The sequence below is a fragment of the Cebus imitator genome, unplaced genomic scaffold (genome assembly GCF_001604975.1).
Source record: "Cebus imitator isolate Cc_AM_T3 unplaced genomic scaffold, Cebus_imitator-1.0 Scaffold169, whole genome shotgun sequence".
NCBI lineage: Eukaryota > Metazoa > Chordata > Mammalia > Primates > Cebidae > Cebus > Cebus imitator.
In genome coordinates this window covers 437,189-455,528 of record NW_016107484.1, presented here as the reverse complement: position 1 = coordinate 455,528, position 18,340 = coordinate 437,189, and the positions used below count along the sequence as shown (strand labels likewise).

General features: G+C 50.4%; 1 protein-coding gene across 16 annotated transcripts in view; it reads left to right on the top strand.

Annotated features, from left to right (window-relative positions):
* KDM2B (lysine demethylase 2B) overlaps window positions 1–18,340 on the top strand; it is a 162,651-nt gene that overhangs the window by 66,006 nt on the left and 78,305 nt on the right. For all 16 annotated transcript variants that reach the window (XM_017544268.2, XM_017544262.2, XM_037744193.1 and 13 more), the window contains 2 exons: window positions 3,235–3,361; window positions 7,078–7,550. In XM_017544268.2, the coding sequence (XP_017399757.1) occupies window positions 3,235–3,361; window positions 7,078–7,550 (600 nt within the window). The remainder of the gene's footprint in view (window positions 1–3,234; window positions 3,362–7,077; window positions 7,551–18,340) is intronic.

Below are 18,340 nucleotides of genomic sequence, written 5' to 3'. Positions count from 1 at the left end.
TTTCCAGGAGAAAAACAAATTGTAGGACACTTCCACCCACTCTCACATTTTTACTTTTTCAAGTCCTTGAGACCTGGGAGTCCTAGAGCCACCCGAAAACCCTTTCGTTCTCATCTCCTGAGGGTCACTCAGCTCGAAGACGACTTGGGCCTCCGAGGAAGGGCGGAGGCCAGGTGCCAGTGAGTGGGCCCTGAGGTCCTCTGGCAGACGGATGACCTGCAGGCTGGGAGCATTGCATGCCTTGTGACTGCCTTGCCTTTCATTTGGGACTGACATTGGTTAACTCGATTTGGTGAGGCTCCGATCTGTCAACAAGTGATGTTGAGCAACCCTATGTTTAATGTCCCTAGGCATGTGGCTGAAACCTTTTGAAGGCGAAGGGTGGAAGGCGACAACCTGTTTGTAAGTCAACTCTTTGCAGATTTTTGTTTCCCGCAGTCCTCTCTGGGAAAAAAAAAATAAAAGAATAAAAAAAGAAATTTGAATTCCTTCATCAGCATTTGTTTCCACCCAGCTGGTTTCCCTTGGGTTCAGCAACAAAGAAGGGACACTTATCCTTCCCTCCTGAAATGCAGCCTCCCAGTTTTTCCCTCCTAACTTAGAAAGATTCCCAGGTCATGGTGTGGCTCAGTTGGTGTCAAAAAGATTTGAAAAGTCAAAACCGACTTCAGATTTTACCAGTCAAGTCTCAGGTCAGGAAATGTGGATGAGGGGCTGCGTGTCCTCAGCCTGCTCTTTAGATATTCGTCATTTGTTCCAAAATCTTTTGTCCCTTTGTCTTGAATAGAGGTGGGGCTGAGGTCCCCTAACTCCTTTTTCATAGGAATTCAAAGTTTGCTTCCTGCCAAAGAGCCCCTCTTTTTAAACTCCAGAGGGCAGTGATCTAGTAACTACAAAAAAAAAAAATGACTACTCTCCCAGCACTGAAACTGGGCTTCTCAGGAAAGGAGCTGGAGCCAAGGAAACCGCTAGATGATGGTTCCCACTCCGTGCATCCCCTGTGGGCTGAAGAGCATGTGGCGGCCATGATCCCATTCCAAAGCATTCCATCCATCAGGGGCAGGCAGAGCCGAGCACCCGAGCACCCGAGCACCCAGCCTGTAGGCAGAGAAAGGAGGTCCCCGAAGTCGGAGGAGGCCTTGAGGCCAGTAGCTGAGTGACAGCCAGGACTCTCAGAGATGGCTGGGTCCAGACAGGCACTTTGGGAAATGCAGGAAAATAGCATTTTAGGGCAAAAGGAGAACCGAGGTCTGCTTCTAGTTGTCTTTGTCCCAGATGGGGAATGTCACCTGTTCGTTTATCGGCAGCAGAGAACAGAGCAGTGAGGGTGGGTGAGTGTGATTGGAAGGGTGGGAGAGTCTGATTAGGGAGGGGGTGGCAGAGTGTGGTTGGGGATGGGGAGTGTGATTAGGGGGTTGGGGAGTGTGAATAGGAGGGTGGGGGTGTGACTGGGGTGGAGAATGTGAATAGGAGGGATGCAGAGTGTGATTGGGGCATGGGGGGTATGAATAGGAGGGTGGGGAGTGTGATTAGGAGGGCGGAGATTGTGATTGGGGGTGGGGAATGTATTGGGGTGGAGTGTGAATAAGAAGGTGGTGAGTGTGAGTGGGGGTGGGGGGTGTGAATAGGAGGGTAGGGAGTGTGATTGGGGGTGGAGAGTGTGATTGGGGGTGAAGACTGAATAGGAGGGTGGGGAGTGTGACTAGGAGGGTGGGGAGTGTGATTAGGAGGCTGGGGAATATGATTGGGGTGGAGAGTGAATGGGGGGTGGCCTGCATGATTGGGGGTGCGGCGTGTGATTGGGTGGTGGAGAGTGTGATTAAGGGGGTGGGGAGTGTGATTGGGGGTTGGGAGAATGTGAGTGGGGTGTGGGAGTGTGAATGGGGGTGGGGAATAATTGGGGGTTAGGAGAGTGTGAATGGGGGGATGAGAGAGAGTGATTAGGGGAGTGACAATGTTATTAGGGGCAGGGGAGTGTGATTAGAAGGTGGGAGAGTGTAATTGTTCACCATCACACTCTCTGAGTTTGCACAGCATCAGGGAGGGGAGGAGGGCTCTCTGGCCCCGGCAGATACCCTCTTGGCAAGACAGCAAGGGAGCAAGGTACGAATGTGGACGTGTGAGACCATCATGTGGCCTCTGCAGGAGAGGCCCATCGGTGGCGTTGCTTCCTTCCCATCTTTCGGTGACATCTGTACAGCCCCCCATGGAATCTCCCGGGGCTCATGCCTTTTGACAGTTCTAGTGCACAAAGCTGTCTCCACATTTACTTCCTCTTCTGTAATAAACAGCCAACGAGCAACATGGCAAACCCCATCTTTACAAAAAATACAAAAATTCCCCAGCCAGGCGTGGTGGCGCGTGCCTGTGTTCCCAGCTGCTCACAGGGCTAAAGCAGGAGGGTCGCATGAGCCCAGGAGGTCGAGGCTGAGTGAGCCGTGGTCGCTCACTGCACTCCAACCTGGGTGACAGTGAGACCCTGTCTCTGTTTTTATAGAAGAGAGGTGGGACAAAAGGGATCTCCTGCTCCAGACCCAGTGTGTCTCCCTCAGCATCAGGATGGTCTCAGGTCATACCTAGGAACCCTGTCTGAGGGAGTCCTTGTGGCCGTGCTGGCTGGGCAGTGGCAGGTGGATGTGGGGAGGAGCAGGAGGTGGACCCCTGCAAGGCCCCGCCCCTGGAGGTAGGTGAGGCCACACCCCCTTCCCTCGTTGGTCCGCTGGCCTGGCCTCCCTCCCAAGGAGCAGGAGGAGGCTCAGTAACCTGTCTGCAAACCGGTAAGGCTTGGAAGTTGATTTCTGGTTTTCAGGCGGGAGGGAGGAACAGCAGAATCTGTGCAGGAATTTTCAGAAACAAGGAGGAACCTATGTCTGTTGCAGCTAGAATCAGGCAGCTACCTGCAGGTGCCCACACCCTCTGCAGGCAGGTTAGGGGAGAATTCTGTTTTTCTGCATCTCACAGGAGCACCACGTGGCCCCCATCCAACCTCCGATGCTTGCAGCTCAGGGACCTTTGAGATGAGGTGCTCATGCGGCCTCATCCTCCGCCTCATTTGTGCATGCTGCCGGCATCCCCCTTCCAGCACCCCACCATTTCTCCCCTCCGCCATCCACGCTCTCGCTGAGATGATGACAGTGACCCTCACCCACAGGGAACTTGCCCTGCACTTCTCTCCCACCTTCCCCCTTCACCCTCTGGAAACTGACCTCCGCCTGCCCGCGTCTTTGCTTTCAGGTGCAGCCAAAATTCCGTTACCCCTTCTACTATGAGATGTGCTGGTATGTCCTGGAGAGATACGTGTACTGTGTGACCCAGCGCTCCCACCTCACTCAGGAATACCAGAGGGAGTCGATGCTTATTGGTGAGTGAACTGCAGGGAGCCCCCGGATTCGGCTGCACAGCTGGGGCAGAAACCGTTTTCTCAGTGGGGCCTGGAGACACTCCCTGGGTTCTTGGGATTCACTGGATCAGTGTATTGAGCAGAATCCTAGGGACCCCTCAGGAGAAGCCATTCTTGTCAGTTTCCCACCTGGAATACAGACTCCAAGAAAATGAACTCGTGTCCCCAAAAGAGTCATGTGTGTGGCCTCCAGCCCATGGTTGTGCAGGTGCAGGTAGGGGCCGCCCTGGCATGGCCGCTGAAGCAGGATCACCCCACAGAGCAGAGATGCCTCATTCTTTTGGTTCTTCCGTAGACACTGATTTTTTTCCCCTGCACTGGAGGCTGGGTTTTTATCTATGTAGGAGCCAGCCTGTGAGATACCCCCGAAAACCCAAGGCTGTCTTTGAGGCAGCGGGAGGGGTGACCAGGGTGGGTGGTACAGGCCTGGAGGAGCAGGAGAGAGTGTTTGGAGCCACTACAGCACCCTGCTCTGCTGCCAGTACTTAAAGGGACACCATCACCCCCAATACGGCTCTGCCCTTGAATCTGGACTCACAGATGCCTGCCCTGAAGTTGCATCTGGCTGTGACAGCAAGCCCCGACCAGCAATCTAGAGGAAGAACGTGATTCCTCTTGGCTGTGTCTGAGCTGTTGTTGTACAAGGGTTTTCCTGGATGATGTAGAATCTGCAGCATCTCAGATACAGCATCTTCTTTTTTTTTTTAACGAGGGGATAGAAAGATGAGATTGGTCAGTCTCCTTGAGGGTCTGCACAATATTCTCTGCAGCCTCTAGGATTTTTAGATTCTTCTTTTATTCCCCCTTTACAGTAAGCCTCTTCCGCTCCTTCCCTTGTGTCCCATCGTTAATGATATACAAGGGTTCCAGGCTGGGCATGTGACGGGGAACCAGTGTTTCTGCTGGGGTCCTCATTGGGAAGTCTTTGCCTGTGAGGTCTGTCACGAGCCTCATTCCCACCCGATGATGCGATATTCAGGAGTTGGAAAGTCCCAAAACCTTACAACCTGCCCTTCTGGAGCTCCCAGCCTGGTAGGAGAGAAGGAAAATGATCCTGAAATAGCGTGAGAGCCACTGTGATTGCAGTAACTCCACAATCCCCCGGGGACAGAGGCTGGGGAGAGCGAGAGGCTTTCTGAGTGTCTGTAGTTCCCAGGCCAGGAAGCTAAGGGCTGGCTCTGTCACTTGGGTATTTAGGGCAGAAGAAGAACATGCCATTCATAGGCACAGGAAGAAATCCCGCAGTGGTGCTTGGATAACCAGTACCCACATCTTCCTTAGGTTTTCTTGCCACTGCTTTCCCTCTGGCTCTCCCAGTCCATCTGCCAATGAGAAGGGGTGACATGAGGGAGACATCCCCTCCATGCAGAGCTGCTGTGTGCCAGCGCCTGTGCCCGGGGATGCCTGTGTATTCTGCACCACGGCCTTCTGAGGATGTTTACTTTGCCTTATATTTTTTAAACAGCTCTGTTGGGATATAGTTTCTGCGTTACAAAATTCACCATTTAAAGTGTAGAATCCAGTGGTTTTTAGTCTATTCACAGATCCGTGTGGCCACTGCTGCAGTCAGTTTTACATTTTCATCACCTCAAAAAGAAACCCAGGGTAGGGTGCGGTGGCTCACACCTGTAATCCCAGCGCTTTGGGAGCCTGAGGCCGGTGGATCACTTGAGGTCAGGAGTTCAAGACCAGCCTGGCCAACATGGTGAAACCTCATCTCTACTAAAAATCCGAAATTAGCTGAGTGTGGTGGCACATACCTGTAATCCCAGCTACTTGGGAGGCTGAGGCAGGAGAATCTCTTGAACCTGAAAGGTGGAGGTTGTAGTGAGCCGAGATTGTGCCATTGCACTCTAGCCTGGGCAACAAAGTGAGACTTTGTCTCAAAAAAAAAAAAAAAAAAAAAAAAAAATCCAGCTAGGTGCCATGGCTGTCACTGTCACTTCATCAAAGTAATCTCAGCACTTTGGGAGGCCGAGGCGGGCAGATCACCTGAGATCAGGAGTTTGAGACCAGCCTAGCTAACATGGTGAAACCCCATTTCTACTAAAAATACAAAAAATTAGCCAGGCCTGGTGACGTGCGCCTGTAATCCCAGCTACGCGGGAGGCTGACGCAGGAGAATCACTTGGACTTGTGGGGTGGAGGTTGCAGTGAGCCAAGATTGCGCCATTGTACTCCAACTTAGCCATCAAGAGCAAAAGTCCGTCTCAAAAAAAAAAAAGATTCTATCACTTTGGGAGGCTGAGGTGGGTGAGGTGGGTGGACCTGAGACCGGCCTGACCAACATGGTGAAACCCCGTCTCTACTAAAAAATACAAAAATTAGCCAGGCACAGTGGTGCACATCTGTGATCCCAGCTACTTGGTAGGCTGAAGCAGGAGAATCCCTTGAACCCGAGAGGCGGAGGTTGTAGTGAGCCAAGATCCTACCACTGCACTCCAGCCTGGGCAATGGAGCGAGACTCTGGTTCAAAAAAAAAGAAAGAAAGAAACTGTTATCCTTTAGCTGTCGTTTTCTTGTCTACTCACCCCCCTTCTTCCCCAGCCCTAGGCAACTACACATATCCCCTGCTCGGGACATTTCACTTGAGGTGAATCATATAATGGTTGCTCTTTTAGCTTATTTTTATTTTAGTATTATTATTTTTTGAGATAGGGCCTTGCTCTCTTGCCCAGGTTGGAGTGCAGTGGTGCACATTCATGGCTCACTGCAGCCTCCACCTCCCAGGCTCAAGTGATCTGTCTCAGCCTCCCGTGTAGCTGGGACCGCACCTGCACATCAGCACACCCAGCTAATTTTTGCATTTTTTTGTAGAGATGGGGTTTCGCCATGTTTCTTAGGCTGGTCTCAAACTCCTGGGCTCAAGCAATCCACCCGCCTAGGCCTCCCAAAGCATAGGGATTACACGCATGAGCCACTGCACCCAGCCTTGACTTATTTTTAGACATTAAAACGTTGGCCAGGTGCGGTGGCTCACGCCCATAATCCCAGCACTTTGGGAGGCCAAGGTGGGCGGATTATGAGGTCAGGAGTTCAAGATCAGTCTGGCCAATATGGTGAAACCCCGTCTCTACTAAAAATACAAAAATTGGTGTGGTGGCACATGCCTGTAATCCCAGCTACTCAGGAGGCTGAGACAGGAGAATCGCTTAAACCCGGGGGCGAGGGGCACGGGGTTTACCACTGTACTCCAGCCTGGGTAACAGAGCAAGACTCTGTCTCAAAAAAAGAAAAAGTTAAGTGTCAGTAACCAGCCTGGGCAATATAGTGAGACGTCATCTCTACAAAAAAAGCTTAAATAAACTCGCTGAGTAGAGTGGGTCCACCAGTGGGAGGATCACTCGAACCCAGGAGGCAGAGGTTGCAGCGAGCTGAGATTGTGCCCTACAGTCCAGCCTTGGCTACTAAGCGAGACCATCTTTATGTAAATAAATAAAGTGCCAGTGTTGAGAGACGAGACAGCCCATGTGGGTGCACACAGCCGGGAAGCAGCAGGGTGGGGATCTGAACCTGTGTCCACCACCGCCTTTCCAGAGGCTGGAGGCACTGACTGTTAGGATTGTCAGAGAAGCTTGATCTCTGGAGTAAAGGGGACTTGGGGCGAGTAGAGGTTCCAGAGACTTTGCAGGGAGTTAGGGATCATTTCGGTCTTTCATGTGACCCTGCCCCCACAGATGCCCCGAGGAAGCCCAGCATAGACGGTTTCTCTTCGGATTCCTGGCTGGAGATGGAGGAGGAGGCCTGTGATCAGCAGCCTCAGGAGGAGGAGGAGAAGGATGAGGAGGGCGAGGGCAGAGACAGGACGCCCAAGCCACCCACCGAGGGCTCTGCCTCACCCACCAGCACACCCTCTGAGGACCAGGAGGCCCCCGGGAAGAAGCCCAAAGCGCCTGCCCTGCGGTTCCTCAAAAGGACTTTGTCCAACGAGTCAGAGGAGAGTGTCAAGTCCACCACGCTGCCCGTGGACTACCCCAAGACGCCCACTGGCTCTCCTGCTGCGGAGGCTGCTGCCAAATGGACCCATCTCACCGAGTTTGAACTGAAGGGCCTGAAAGCTCTGGTGGAGAAACTGGAATCCCTTCCAGAGAACAAGAAGTGTGTCCCTGAGGGCATCGAGGACCCCCAGGCACTCCTGGAGGGTGTGAAGGTGGGCAGGAATGGCATCTGGGGCTGGGCGGCTGAGGAGGGCCGGGCAGGTCCTGTGTTCAGTGTGACACGTGCAACTCAGCTCAGGGTGGCTCTGTGCAGATTACTCTGAGGCATCCAGGCGGGTGATGGGAGGTGGCTCCTGGGGGCCTTGGTCCATGAAAGCCTAGGTAGGGTGTCCAAGCAGAAGCCACCATTAAGAGCTGCAGAGGGCCGGGCGCGGTGACTCACACCTGTAATCCCAACACGTTGGGAGGCTAAGGTGGGCAGATCACTTGAAATTCAGGAGTTCAAGACCAGCCTGGCCAACATGGTGAAACCCCATCACTACTAAAAAAAAAAAAAAAAAAAAAAAAGAAAACCCCACCCACCAAAAAAAAAAAAAAAAAAAAAAAAAATTAGCTGGGCATGGTGGCACACACACATACACCTGTAGTCCCAGCTACTCAGGAGGCTGAAGCAGGAGAATCACTTGAACCTGGGAGGCGGAGGTTGCAGTGAGCCGAGATTGCACCACTGCACTCCAGCCTGGCGACAGAGCGAGACTCTCAAAAAAAAGAGCTGTAGAGGACCCCTTTTGGAAGCTCACTCTGTGGCCGACAAGCTTTTTTTCTTAGCGCTTGTGGGAAACCTGAGTCCCCACCAGCAGGTATGACGTGTGCAGCAGTTGCTGTCACGGGGTTCGAGAGATGGACCCCTCCCTCCTTTCGAGGAAGCCTTTCTGTCCTGGGCCAGCGTTCATGGAGTATGCATCAGTTTCACATGAGCAGGTTGTACAGCCCCGCAGTCCTTGACCTGGCCAGCCAATGCGGGCACCACGTAGCTTCGTGCCATTTGGAGGTCTTCATTACAATGTGCATTGAATGGATGAGGAAGTGGAATGAGAAGGGTAAGGGGCACGCCTGAGGTCGCACAGCAGGTGGATGATGGAGCTGGGATGAGGACCCAGGGATGACTGCAGAGCTCCTGTGTGTCTGCCATTGCATGGAATTTCCTCTTGTCTCAGCATTAGTAAGGCATTTTGGTTGAGGCCTCAGGCATTTGGGCTACCTTCTCCAATGTCTGATGCCCCAGGGAAGCCAGCTAGCTGCCTCCTGGGGTTGGAAACTGAATTTAAGTTTCTTCTTCAGCTGCAAAGTACTCAGGATTGGTAGTTCATTTGTTGACTGTATTCATGTAGGAAACATTGTGTTGGGCCTGGGGTACAGCTAGGTCAGACTTCACTGGGTTCAGTCCGGGCACGATGGCTCATGCCTGTAATCCCAGCACTTTGGGAGGCTGAGGTGGACGGATCATTTGAGGCCAGGAGTTTTGAGCCCTGCCTGGTCAACACAGGGAGACCCCATCTCTACAAAAAAATACAATATTTTAGCCAGGCGTGATGGCATGTGCCTGTAGACCCAGCCATTCAGGAGGTCACTGCTGTAGTGAGCCATGATCTTACACTGCACTCCAGTCTGCGCAACAGAGCACTCTGCCTGAAAAAAAAACCCAAAGCAAGTATACTGATCTGAAGAAGAAATGGCTTTCCATGCTTTTGGAAAGTCTTTTTTTACTTTAATTAATTAATTAATTTTTGAGACGGAGTCTTGCTCTGTCACCAGGCTGGAGTGCAGTGGAGAGATCTTGGCTCACTGCAACCTCCGACTCCCGGGTTCAGGCGATTCTCCGGCCTCAGCCTCCCGAGTAGCTGGGATTACAGGCATGCGTCATCATACCCAGCCAATTTTTGTACTTTTAGTAGGGACAGGGTTTCATCAGGTTGGCCAGGATGGTTTTGATCTCTTGACCTTGTGATTTGCCCACCTCGGCCCCCCAAAATGCTGGGATTACAGGTGTTAGCCACCATACCCGGCCTTATTTTTTTATTTCGTACCATCGAGACAGAGTGTTACTCTGCTGCGTAGGCTGGAGTACCGTGGCGTGAGCTTGGCTCACTGCAGCCTCCCAAGTAGCCGGGACTACAGGTGCATGCCACCATACCTGGCCGATTTTTAATTTGTAGAAATGGGGTCTCACTACGTTGCCCAGGCTGGTCTCAAACTACTGGGCTCAAGCGATTCTCCCCCCGCAGTTTCCCAAGATGCTGGGGTTACAGGCATGAGCCACTGTGCCTGGCCTAGGCTATTTTTTCCTTTAAAAGCGTCTTTGTGTCTCTGATCTATTTCTGTTTGGTGTTGCTGGTTCTGGGAACAGATGTCCTCCTAGGGATGAAATTCGGCTCCTCCTGTCCCTCACCTCTACCTACCTGATTGGCCTGAGGCTACACTTGTTCTAGACCCTTTGATGATGTGGAGGAGGCCTGGGGTAGCAGTTTAGACAAAGTGCAAGCAGCCCAGACCTCCTCCTGTCCCTCAGGGGGATCATGGGCAGCTTGTGAAAATATGAAATGATGCATCTTCATGACTTGGTACTACTGGGGGTGTTTTCCTTGCAGAAACTCGTTTTAACCTTCCAACAGTTCTTTGCAGTACTTTTACTATCCCTATTTTACAGATGAGTAAATTGAAGTACCGAGAGGTTAAGTAACTTGCTCTGGGGTATGACTGCTGGTCAGTGGGAGGGTCTGTGTGCTGCTTTTTTGGTGGCTGTAGAGAAAGTGATTTTCTTCCATCTCAAGAGGCCGTCCCAAATTTAGTCAGAAGATATGGAGGTGACTGCATGCATTTTATTTACAAATCATGCTGCTGGGATGAAGGGCACAAATCCCCAGCCTGCAGGCATCACATTCGGCCTGCATAGCATTAAATGGATTTTGGTAATTAGTTTCCAACATTAAACAAATCTGGAGCCTCTTATAAAATATCCTGGCTTGGCCAGGCATGGCGTTTCCTGTCTGTAATGCCAGCACTTACATTACATTTGGGAAGCTGAGGCGGGCGGATCAGTTGAGGTCAGGAGTTTGACTCCATCTCTACCAAAAAACACAAAAATCAGCCAGGTTTAATGGTGGGCGCCTGTCATGTCAGCTACTTGGGAGGCTGAGGTGGGAGAATCGCTTGAACCTGAGAGGCAGAGGTTGCATTGAGCTGAGATTGCACCACTGCACTTCAGCCTGGGCAACACAGTGAGACCCTGTCTCAACAAAATAAATAAACAAAAATGAATAAAATAAAATATCCTAGGTTTCGTGGCTCATGTTCCTGAATGGCTACAATCAGCAGGAAGTAATTAACAGCTGACCCCTTATGCTCCAGTCCCCACCACTAAACTCCCATGTGTCACTAAATTTTTTTTTTTTTTTTTTTTGAGACAGGGTCTTGCTCTGTCTCCCAGGCTGGCAGTGACATGATCTTGGCTCACTGCAACCTCTGCCTCCTGGGTTCAGGTGTGATCTTGGCTCATTGCAACCTCTGCCTCCTGGGTTCAAGTGATTCTCTTGCCTCAGCCTCCCCAGTAGCTGGGATTACAGGCACATGCCACCACACCCGGCTAATTTTTGTATTTTAGTGGAGGCAGGATTTTGCCATGTTGGCCAGGCTGGTCTCGAACACCTGGCCTCAAGTGATCTGCCTGTCTCGGCCTCCCAAAGTGCTGGGATGACAGGTGTCCACCAGTCTGTGTCCAGGTGTTATTTGAAGACCAAAAGTTCTGGATCAGACTGAATCCCTGTGCCATCCGTTAGCCAGCTGAATGCCCTTGGGGAATGCAGTGGTTGGAGTACAGCATCGTGTTCATGAGGACTCAGTGAGCTGACACCTTAGCACAGAGCCTTTAAGAGCTCAGTAAACTAGAGCCAAAAATTTCAGACACCATAGGATGAAAACAGGCCAGTGCAGGGTCAAATGTGCGAGCCTGTGAATCCCATGACCGTGGAAGGTATGAACTGCTTTTTTCTCTTGGGGCCGTCAATTCCCCACCACGGAACACACTTGCTCGTTGACATGGTCTCTCCTGGGTCTTACTGACTTGTAGGACAGCGAGGTGTAAAGCCCGGATTACCAGCACGGTTGGCTTTTTAAAATTATCACACTCTCAGCCGGGCACGGTGGCTCACCAGCACTTTGGGAGGCTGAGGCAGGCGGATCACAAGGTCAGGAGTTCGAGACCAGCCTGGTCAACATGGTGAACCACATCTCTACTAAAAATACAAAAAAATTATCTGGGCGTGGTGGTGTGGGCCTATAATCCCAGCTACTTGGAAGGCTGAGGCAGGGGAATCGCTTGAACCCTGGAGGCAGAGGTTGCAGTGACCTGAGATTGTGCCACTGGCCTCCAACCTGGGCGACAGAGTGAGACTCCATCTCAAAAAAAAAAAAATCAAATCACCACACTCTCTCCTGCTTCAGAGAATCCAAAAGGCGGGAAGCCAGGGGCAGGGCTACAGCCTGGTCATACCCTGAACATGACCCGAGCACGGAGCAGGGCCTGATTCAGCCCAGCCAAAGGGGCCAGGCCTCCAGCTAGGACTGAGGCTCCTGCTGGAGGCCAGGTTAATGCTGAGCCTTGAGGCTGGTGAGATTGTTGTGCAGTAGGGAGAGAGAAGGTTGCAGCAAGGGCCTCTGGCCTAAGGAGCTCCCAGCGTTAGACCAACACAAGCCATGTATTCTTGTGTCTCCTGCACATATCACATCAGGAGAACGTGGGAGAGCAGAGAGGGACCAGGCAGCTCAGCTCTGGACATCTGGGCAAACCCTACACCTGAAAACTGGGCAGGCTGAGGCATGCCACTTAGGGCTTTTCATGGCCTAAGATTAAATTTTGATCTCCTGAACCACATCTGTTATCCATGCTAGCTATGCAGCTAAATCACATTCTAAGCTTCCCTTCCAAGTAAATAAAGTTTTAAGTTTTCCATGGCTTAGAACTTGTTAAATGCATGCATTCTGAAACAGGATGGGGGCAGTGCATCCTAACAGGAGATGAGGCATGAGGCAGGAGGGAACTGATCAACGTGTGTGGGGCATTTACCGTGGGCCACGCCCCCTTCTGGCATCAGGGTACTCACCACAACCTGGCAATTTGGGGAGTGTTCTTATTCCATGATGATGATGATGATGATGATGATTATTATTATTTTGAGACGGAGTCTCGCACTGTCGCCCAGGCTAGAGTACAGTGACGCAGTCTCGGCTCAATGCAACTTTCACCTCCCAGGTTCAGGAGATTCTCCTGCCTCAGCCTGCCAAGTAGCTGAGATTTTAGGCACCTGCCACCACGCCGGGTTAATTTTTGTAATTTTAGTAGAGACGGGGTTTCACCATGTTGGCCAGGCTGGTCTTGAACTCCTGACCTCAAGTGATCCTCCCTCCTCAGCTTCCCAAAGTGCTGGGATTACAGGCATGAGCCATCGCACCTGCCTCCCCATTATTTTATATAGGGAAACGTAGACTGCCAGCGACATGGTGACTTGCCCCAAGTCATATGGCTAACGAACTTTCAGCCACGATGCACAATGGCAGAGGCCATGTGTCCGTTTCCTGTGGCTGCCATAGCAACTTGCCACTAACTGGGTGGCTTAAAACAACCAGCCTATGGTTGGGTGCCGTGGCTCACACCTGAAATCTCAGCACTTTGTGAGGCCGAGGTGGGCGGATCACCTGAGGTCAGGAGTTCAAGACCATCAAGACCAGCCTGACCAATATAGTGAAACCTTCTCTCTACTAAAAATACAAAAATTAGTTGGGCATGGTGGTGGGCATCTGTAATCCCAGCTACTTGGGAGGCTGATGCTGGAGAATTGCTTGAACCCAGGAGGTGGAAGTTGCAGTGAGCCGAGATTGTGCTGCTGCACTCAAGCCTGGGTGATAGAGTGAGACTCTGTCTCAAAAAAAAAAAAAAAAAAAAAAAGCTGGGTGCCGTGGCTCACGCCTGTAATCCCAACACTTTGTGAGGGCAAGGCAGGCAGATCATGAAGTCAGGAGTTGGAGATCAGCCTGGCCAGCATAATGAAATCCCATCTCTACTAAGAATACAAAAATTTAGCCAAGCATGGTGGCTGGTGCCTGTAATCCCAGCACTTTGGGAGGCCGAGGTGGGTGGATCACTTGAGGTCAGGAGTTCAAGACCAGCCTGGCCAATATGGTGAAACCCTGTCCGTATTAAAATTACAAAAAAAATCAGCCAGGCATGGTGGTCGCACTGCCTGGAGTCCCAGCTACTTGGAAGGCTGAGGCAGGAGAATTGCTTGAACCCAAGGGGCGGTTTCAGTGAGCCCATATCGTACCACTGCACTCCAGCCTGGGTGACAGAGTGAGACTCTGTCTCAAAAACAAAACAAAAAACAAACAAAAAAACCACCAATTATGTTATTTAATAGTCCTGGGGGCCAGAAGTCTGAAATGAAAGAGCTGGCGGGGCCGTGTCCCCTCAGAGCCTCCAGGAGGGAATCCTCCTTGCCTCTCTGGTTTTTGGCAGATCCTGTTTCCCTGGCTGTGGCTGCCTCACTCCAGTCTCTTCCTTTATCTTCTTGTGGATTTCTTCTTTGTGTTCAAATCTCTCTTCTCATAAAGACACTAGACATTGGATTTAGAACCTACCCTAAATTCAGGATTATTTCACCTTGAAAAAAAAATTTCTTTTTTTTTTGAGATGGAGTCTGGCTCCGTTGCCCAGGCTGGAGTGCAGTGGCACGATCTTGGCTCACCGCATCCTCCGACTCCCGGGTTCAAGCAATTCTCCTGCCTCAGCCTCCTGAGTAGCTGGGACTATAGACACGTGCCACCACACATGGCTAATTTTTGTATTTTCAGTAGAGACAGGGTCTCACCATGTTGGTCAGGCTGGTCTTGAACTCTTTGCCTCCAATGATCTGCCGCCTCAACCTCTCAACATGTTGGGATTACAGGTGGGAGCCATCGTGCCAAGCCTGAACATAGACCTTTTGGGACATAATTCAAGCTACTTCAGATGGGTTTTCACAGACAGGGGTAAGACAGTTGGGCTGGGATGGAGGGAGGGATTTTGAGAGACCTCAGAGGCTGCAGGTTCCCCAGAGCAGAAGGCCCCCAAACTGCACCTCCCTTTTGCCAGCTGGTGGATGGTGATTCTTCCCTGAGCCTGCCTCTGCCTTATTTTCTTTTTCTTTTTGTTTTTTGTTTTTTGAGACAGAGTCTCGCTCTGTCGCCAGGCTGGAGTGCAGTGGTGCCATCTCAGTTTACTGCAACCTGTGCCATCCAGGTTCAAGCGATTCTCCTGCCTCAGCCTCCCGAGTAGCTGGCATTACAGGCACACGCCAGCATGCCCAGCTAAGTTTTTGTATTTTTAGTGGAGACCAGGTTTCACCATATTGGCCAGGATGGTCTTGATCCTTTGGCCTCATGATCTGTCCACCTCAGCCTCCCAAAGTGCTGGGATTACAGGCATGAGCCACCAAGCCTGGCCATCTGCCTTATGTTCACAGTAGGATTTTTTTTTTTTTTTTTTTTTTTTTTGAGACGGAGTTTCGCTCTTGTTACCCAGGCTGGAGTGCAATGGCGCAATCTCGGCTCACCGCAACCTCCACCTCCTGGGTTCAGGCAATTCTCCTGCCTCAGCCTCCTGAGTAGCTGGGATTACAGGCACGTGCCACCATGCCCAGCTAATTTTTTGTAGTTTTTTAGTAGAGACGGGGTTTCACCATGTTGACCAGGATGGTCTCGATCTCTTGACCTCGTGATCCACCCGCCTCGGCCTCCCAAAGTGCTGGGATTACAGGCTTGAGCCACCGCGCCCGGCCACAGTAGGATATTTTTAGTCAGAGCATAGAGGGAGGTTCTGATTATTCACGTCCCACCCTAGGGTGCTGTGGGGCCCAAATCCATTGTTAACTACTTCAGCTCTTTGAGAGAAGTTGGTATAAGGGGCTGCCGATGCACAGCCATCCGTTGTGTGTGATTATCTCGTTAAGGCCAGCACAGGGCGGTTTCTAGCGGAAAGGGTCCCATGGTTGGATCTTTCTCTTCAAAAGCCTGCCCTGGGCTTTTGAAGGTGGGGGGCGTGTAGGCTGTATCCCTTAGGCAGCTGAGCTGGTGAGGGGAGCCAGCCTTCCTTGTATCTGGCTGGAGTGCAGTGGTGCGATCTTGGCTCACTGTATCCTCAGGGAGCCCCAGGGAGTGTATAAATTCAAGCAGAACCTAGGGAAGCAGTGACAGGATTCCCTCCAGCACAACCTATTTCTCAGAGATGAAATCTCCAATTAGAATAATCTCCTCCCTGGCCCAGCCTGTCACATACAAATGAAAATTCTTCCCTGAGGGACAGAGCCCAGGGCGCCCCCTGGTGGCCTCAGGGGATTACACACAGTGGGGTACTTGGGAGGTATCAGTGTGAGATCCTGGGCTCAGGGCACTTGGGGAAAATTCTTTTTCTTTTTCTTTTTTTTTTCTGAACATATTCTATCATAAATTCTTTTAATTTATTATTATTAATTATTATTTTTTTGAAATGGAATTTTGTTTCTGTCGCCCAGGCTGGAGTGCAGTGCTGTGATCTCGGCTCACTGTAATCTCTGCCTCCCAGGTTCAAGTGATTCTCCTGCCTCAGTCTCCCGAGCAGGTGACACTACAGACGCGCGCCACCATGCCTGGCTAATTTTTTTGTATTTTTAGGAGAGATGGGGTTTCACCATGTTGGCCAGGCTGGTTTTGAACTCCCTACTTGAGGTGATTCACCCACCTCGGCCTCTCAAGAGTGATGGGGTTATAGGTGTGAGCCACTGCACCCGGCCATTATTATTCAGAGACAGAGTCTTGCTCTTTTGGCTAAGTTGGAGTTTAGTGGTGTGATCATAGCTCACTGCAGCCTTGAACTCCTGGGCTCAAGCAGCCCTCCCACCTCAATCTCCTCAAGAAACTAGGACTACAGGTGCACCACACCCAGCTAATTTTTAAATTTTTTGTAGAGATGGGGTCTTGCTATGTTGCCCAGGCTGGAGAATTGCTTGAGCCCGGGAGTTTGAGGCGGTGGTGAGCTGTGATCACACCGCAGCACTCAAGCCTGGGCAACAGAGTAAGACCCTGTCTTTAAAAAATGTATTATTTATTGTTATGAATTTATTAATTATATCTAATACTTAGAACTGCAGTAATAACTTTTTGTAACTAAATATCCCTTTAACAAGGCCTCTACCTCAATACTTGTGAGTTAGACTCCAGATCTGATACTGAAATGGAAAGAAATCATGAGACATATAAGAAGGAAACTCAAAGAAAACAAAGGTGGTTGGGCATTACTTTCAGTCAGATGCAAAGCCATGTTTGCAAATTGGTGGCCCATAGGCCACACCAGCACACAGATGTTTCACTCACAGTGGGTTTTAAAAAAAAGTTTCAGTTAGATGCTAACATTTAAAAATGCAGAGTTCAAATAAAACTCTGCATGTTTGATTTCTTCTGGAAAATAGAAGATCTGATGGGCCTTTCACCCTGTAGGAGGGAAGTTGGAATTGGGTTGTACTCACCCTTTTTGTTTTTGAAACGGAGTTTCGCTCTTGTTGCCCAGGCTGGAGTACAATGGCACGATCTTGGCTCACCACAACCTCCACCTCCTGGGTTCAAGTGATTCTCCTGCCTCAGCCTTCCGAGTAGCTGGGATTACAGGTGTGCACCACCACAGCTGGCTAATTTTGTATTTTTAGTAGAGGCGGGGTTTCTCCATTTTGGTCAAGCTGGTCTTGAACTCCCAACCTCAGGTGATTCACCTGCCTTGGCCTCCCATAGTGCTGGGATTACAGGCGTGAGTTCCTGGGCCTGGCTTGCCCTTTTAAAATGGAACATGTGTTCTCCAGTTTGTCATAGGTCTCACCATTCCCTATTGTCCTAGTCTGGTGACATCTTGAATTTGTTGCCCAATCCTAGAGTTTGGGATGGGACTAAGCAGCTGAAACGTGCCGTGGAAGTGATGGTCTTCTCCCCCAGCCCTTTGGGGCCCACTTGCAAGAAGGAATGGAAGTCTCTGGCTAAACATGGAGCATATTTCTGGAAAGCTCATTTGTTCTTAATGATTTTTTAAGGTAGAGGGAAACTTTATTTACTTATTTATTTTGAGACAAAGTCTCATTCTGTTTCTCAGACTGGAGTGCAGTGGCATTGTCTTGGCTCACTACACCCTCTGCCTCCCAGCTTCAAAAAATTAAAAATTAGCCGAGTGTGGTGGTGCATGCCTACAGTCCCAGTTACTCAGGAGGGGATGGGGGTGGGGGATCTCTTGAGCCCAGGAGGTTGAGGCTGCAGTGAGCCATGATCATGCCACTGCACTCAGCCTGGGCAATAGAGAATCCATTTCAGAAAAAAAAATTGAAAAATAAATATCTGAGGAGGCGGTGGTTGCAGTGAGCCAAGATCGCACCATTGCACCCCAGCCTGGGTGACAAGAGTGAGACTCTGTCTCAGAAAATAAAATAAAATAAAATAAAATAAAATAAATAAATAAATAAGTTGTGTACATATTAGGAAAATTGACAGCCTAAGAATCTTGTTTCGCCTTCCTGTAGCTGTTACTACTATCTGATTGGTAGTTTATTTATTTATTATTTATTTTTGAGACACTGTCTCTGCTGTCACCCAGGTTGGAGTGTTGTGGCATGATCTCTGCTCACTGCAGCCTTGACCTCCTGGGCTCAGGTGATCCCTCTACCTCAGTCTCCCATGTAGCTGAGACTACAGACATGCACCACCATATCTGGCTAATTGTTGATGTTTGTTTTGTAGAAACGAGTCTCACTCTTACCCAGGCTGGTCTCGAACTCCTGTGCTCAAGTGATCCAACCATCTTGGCTTCCCAGCGTGCTGAGATCACAGGCATGCGTCACTGTCACTGTACTCCAATAACTTTAAATAATTTACAATTATTATTCTTTTTTTTTTTTTTTTT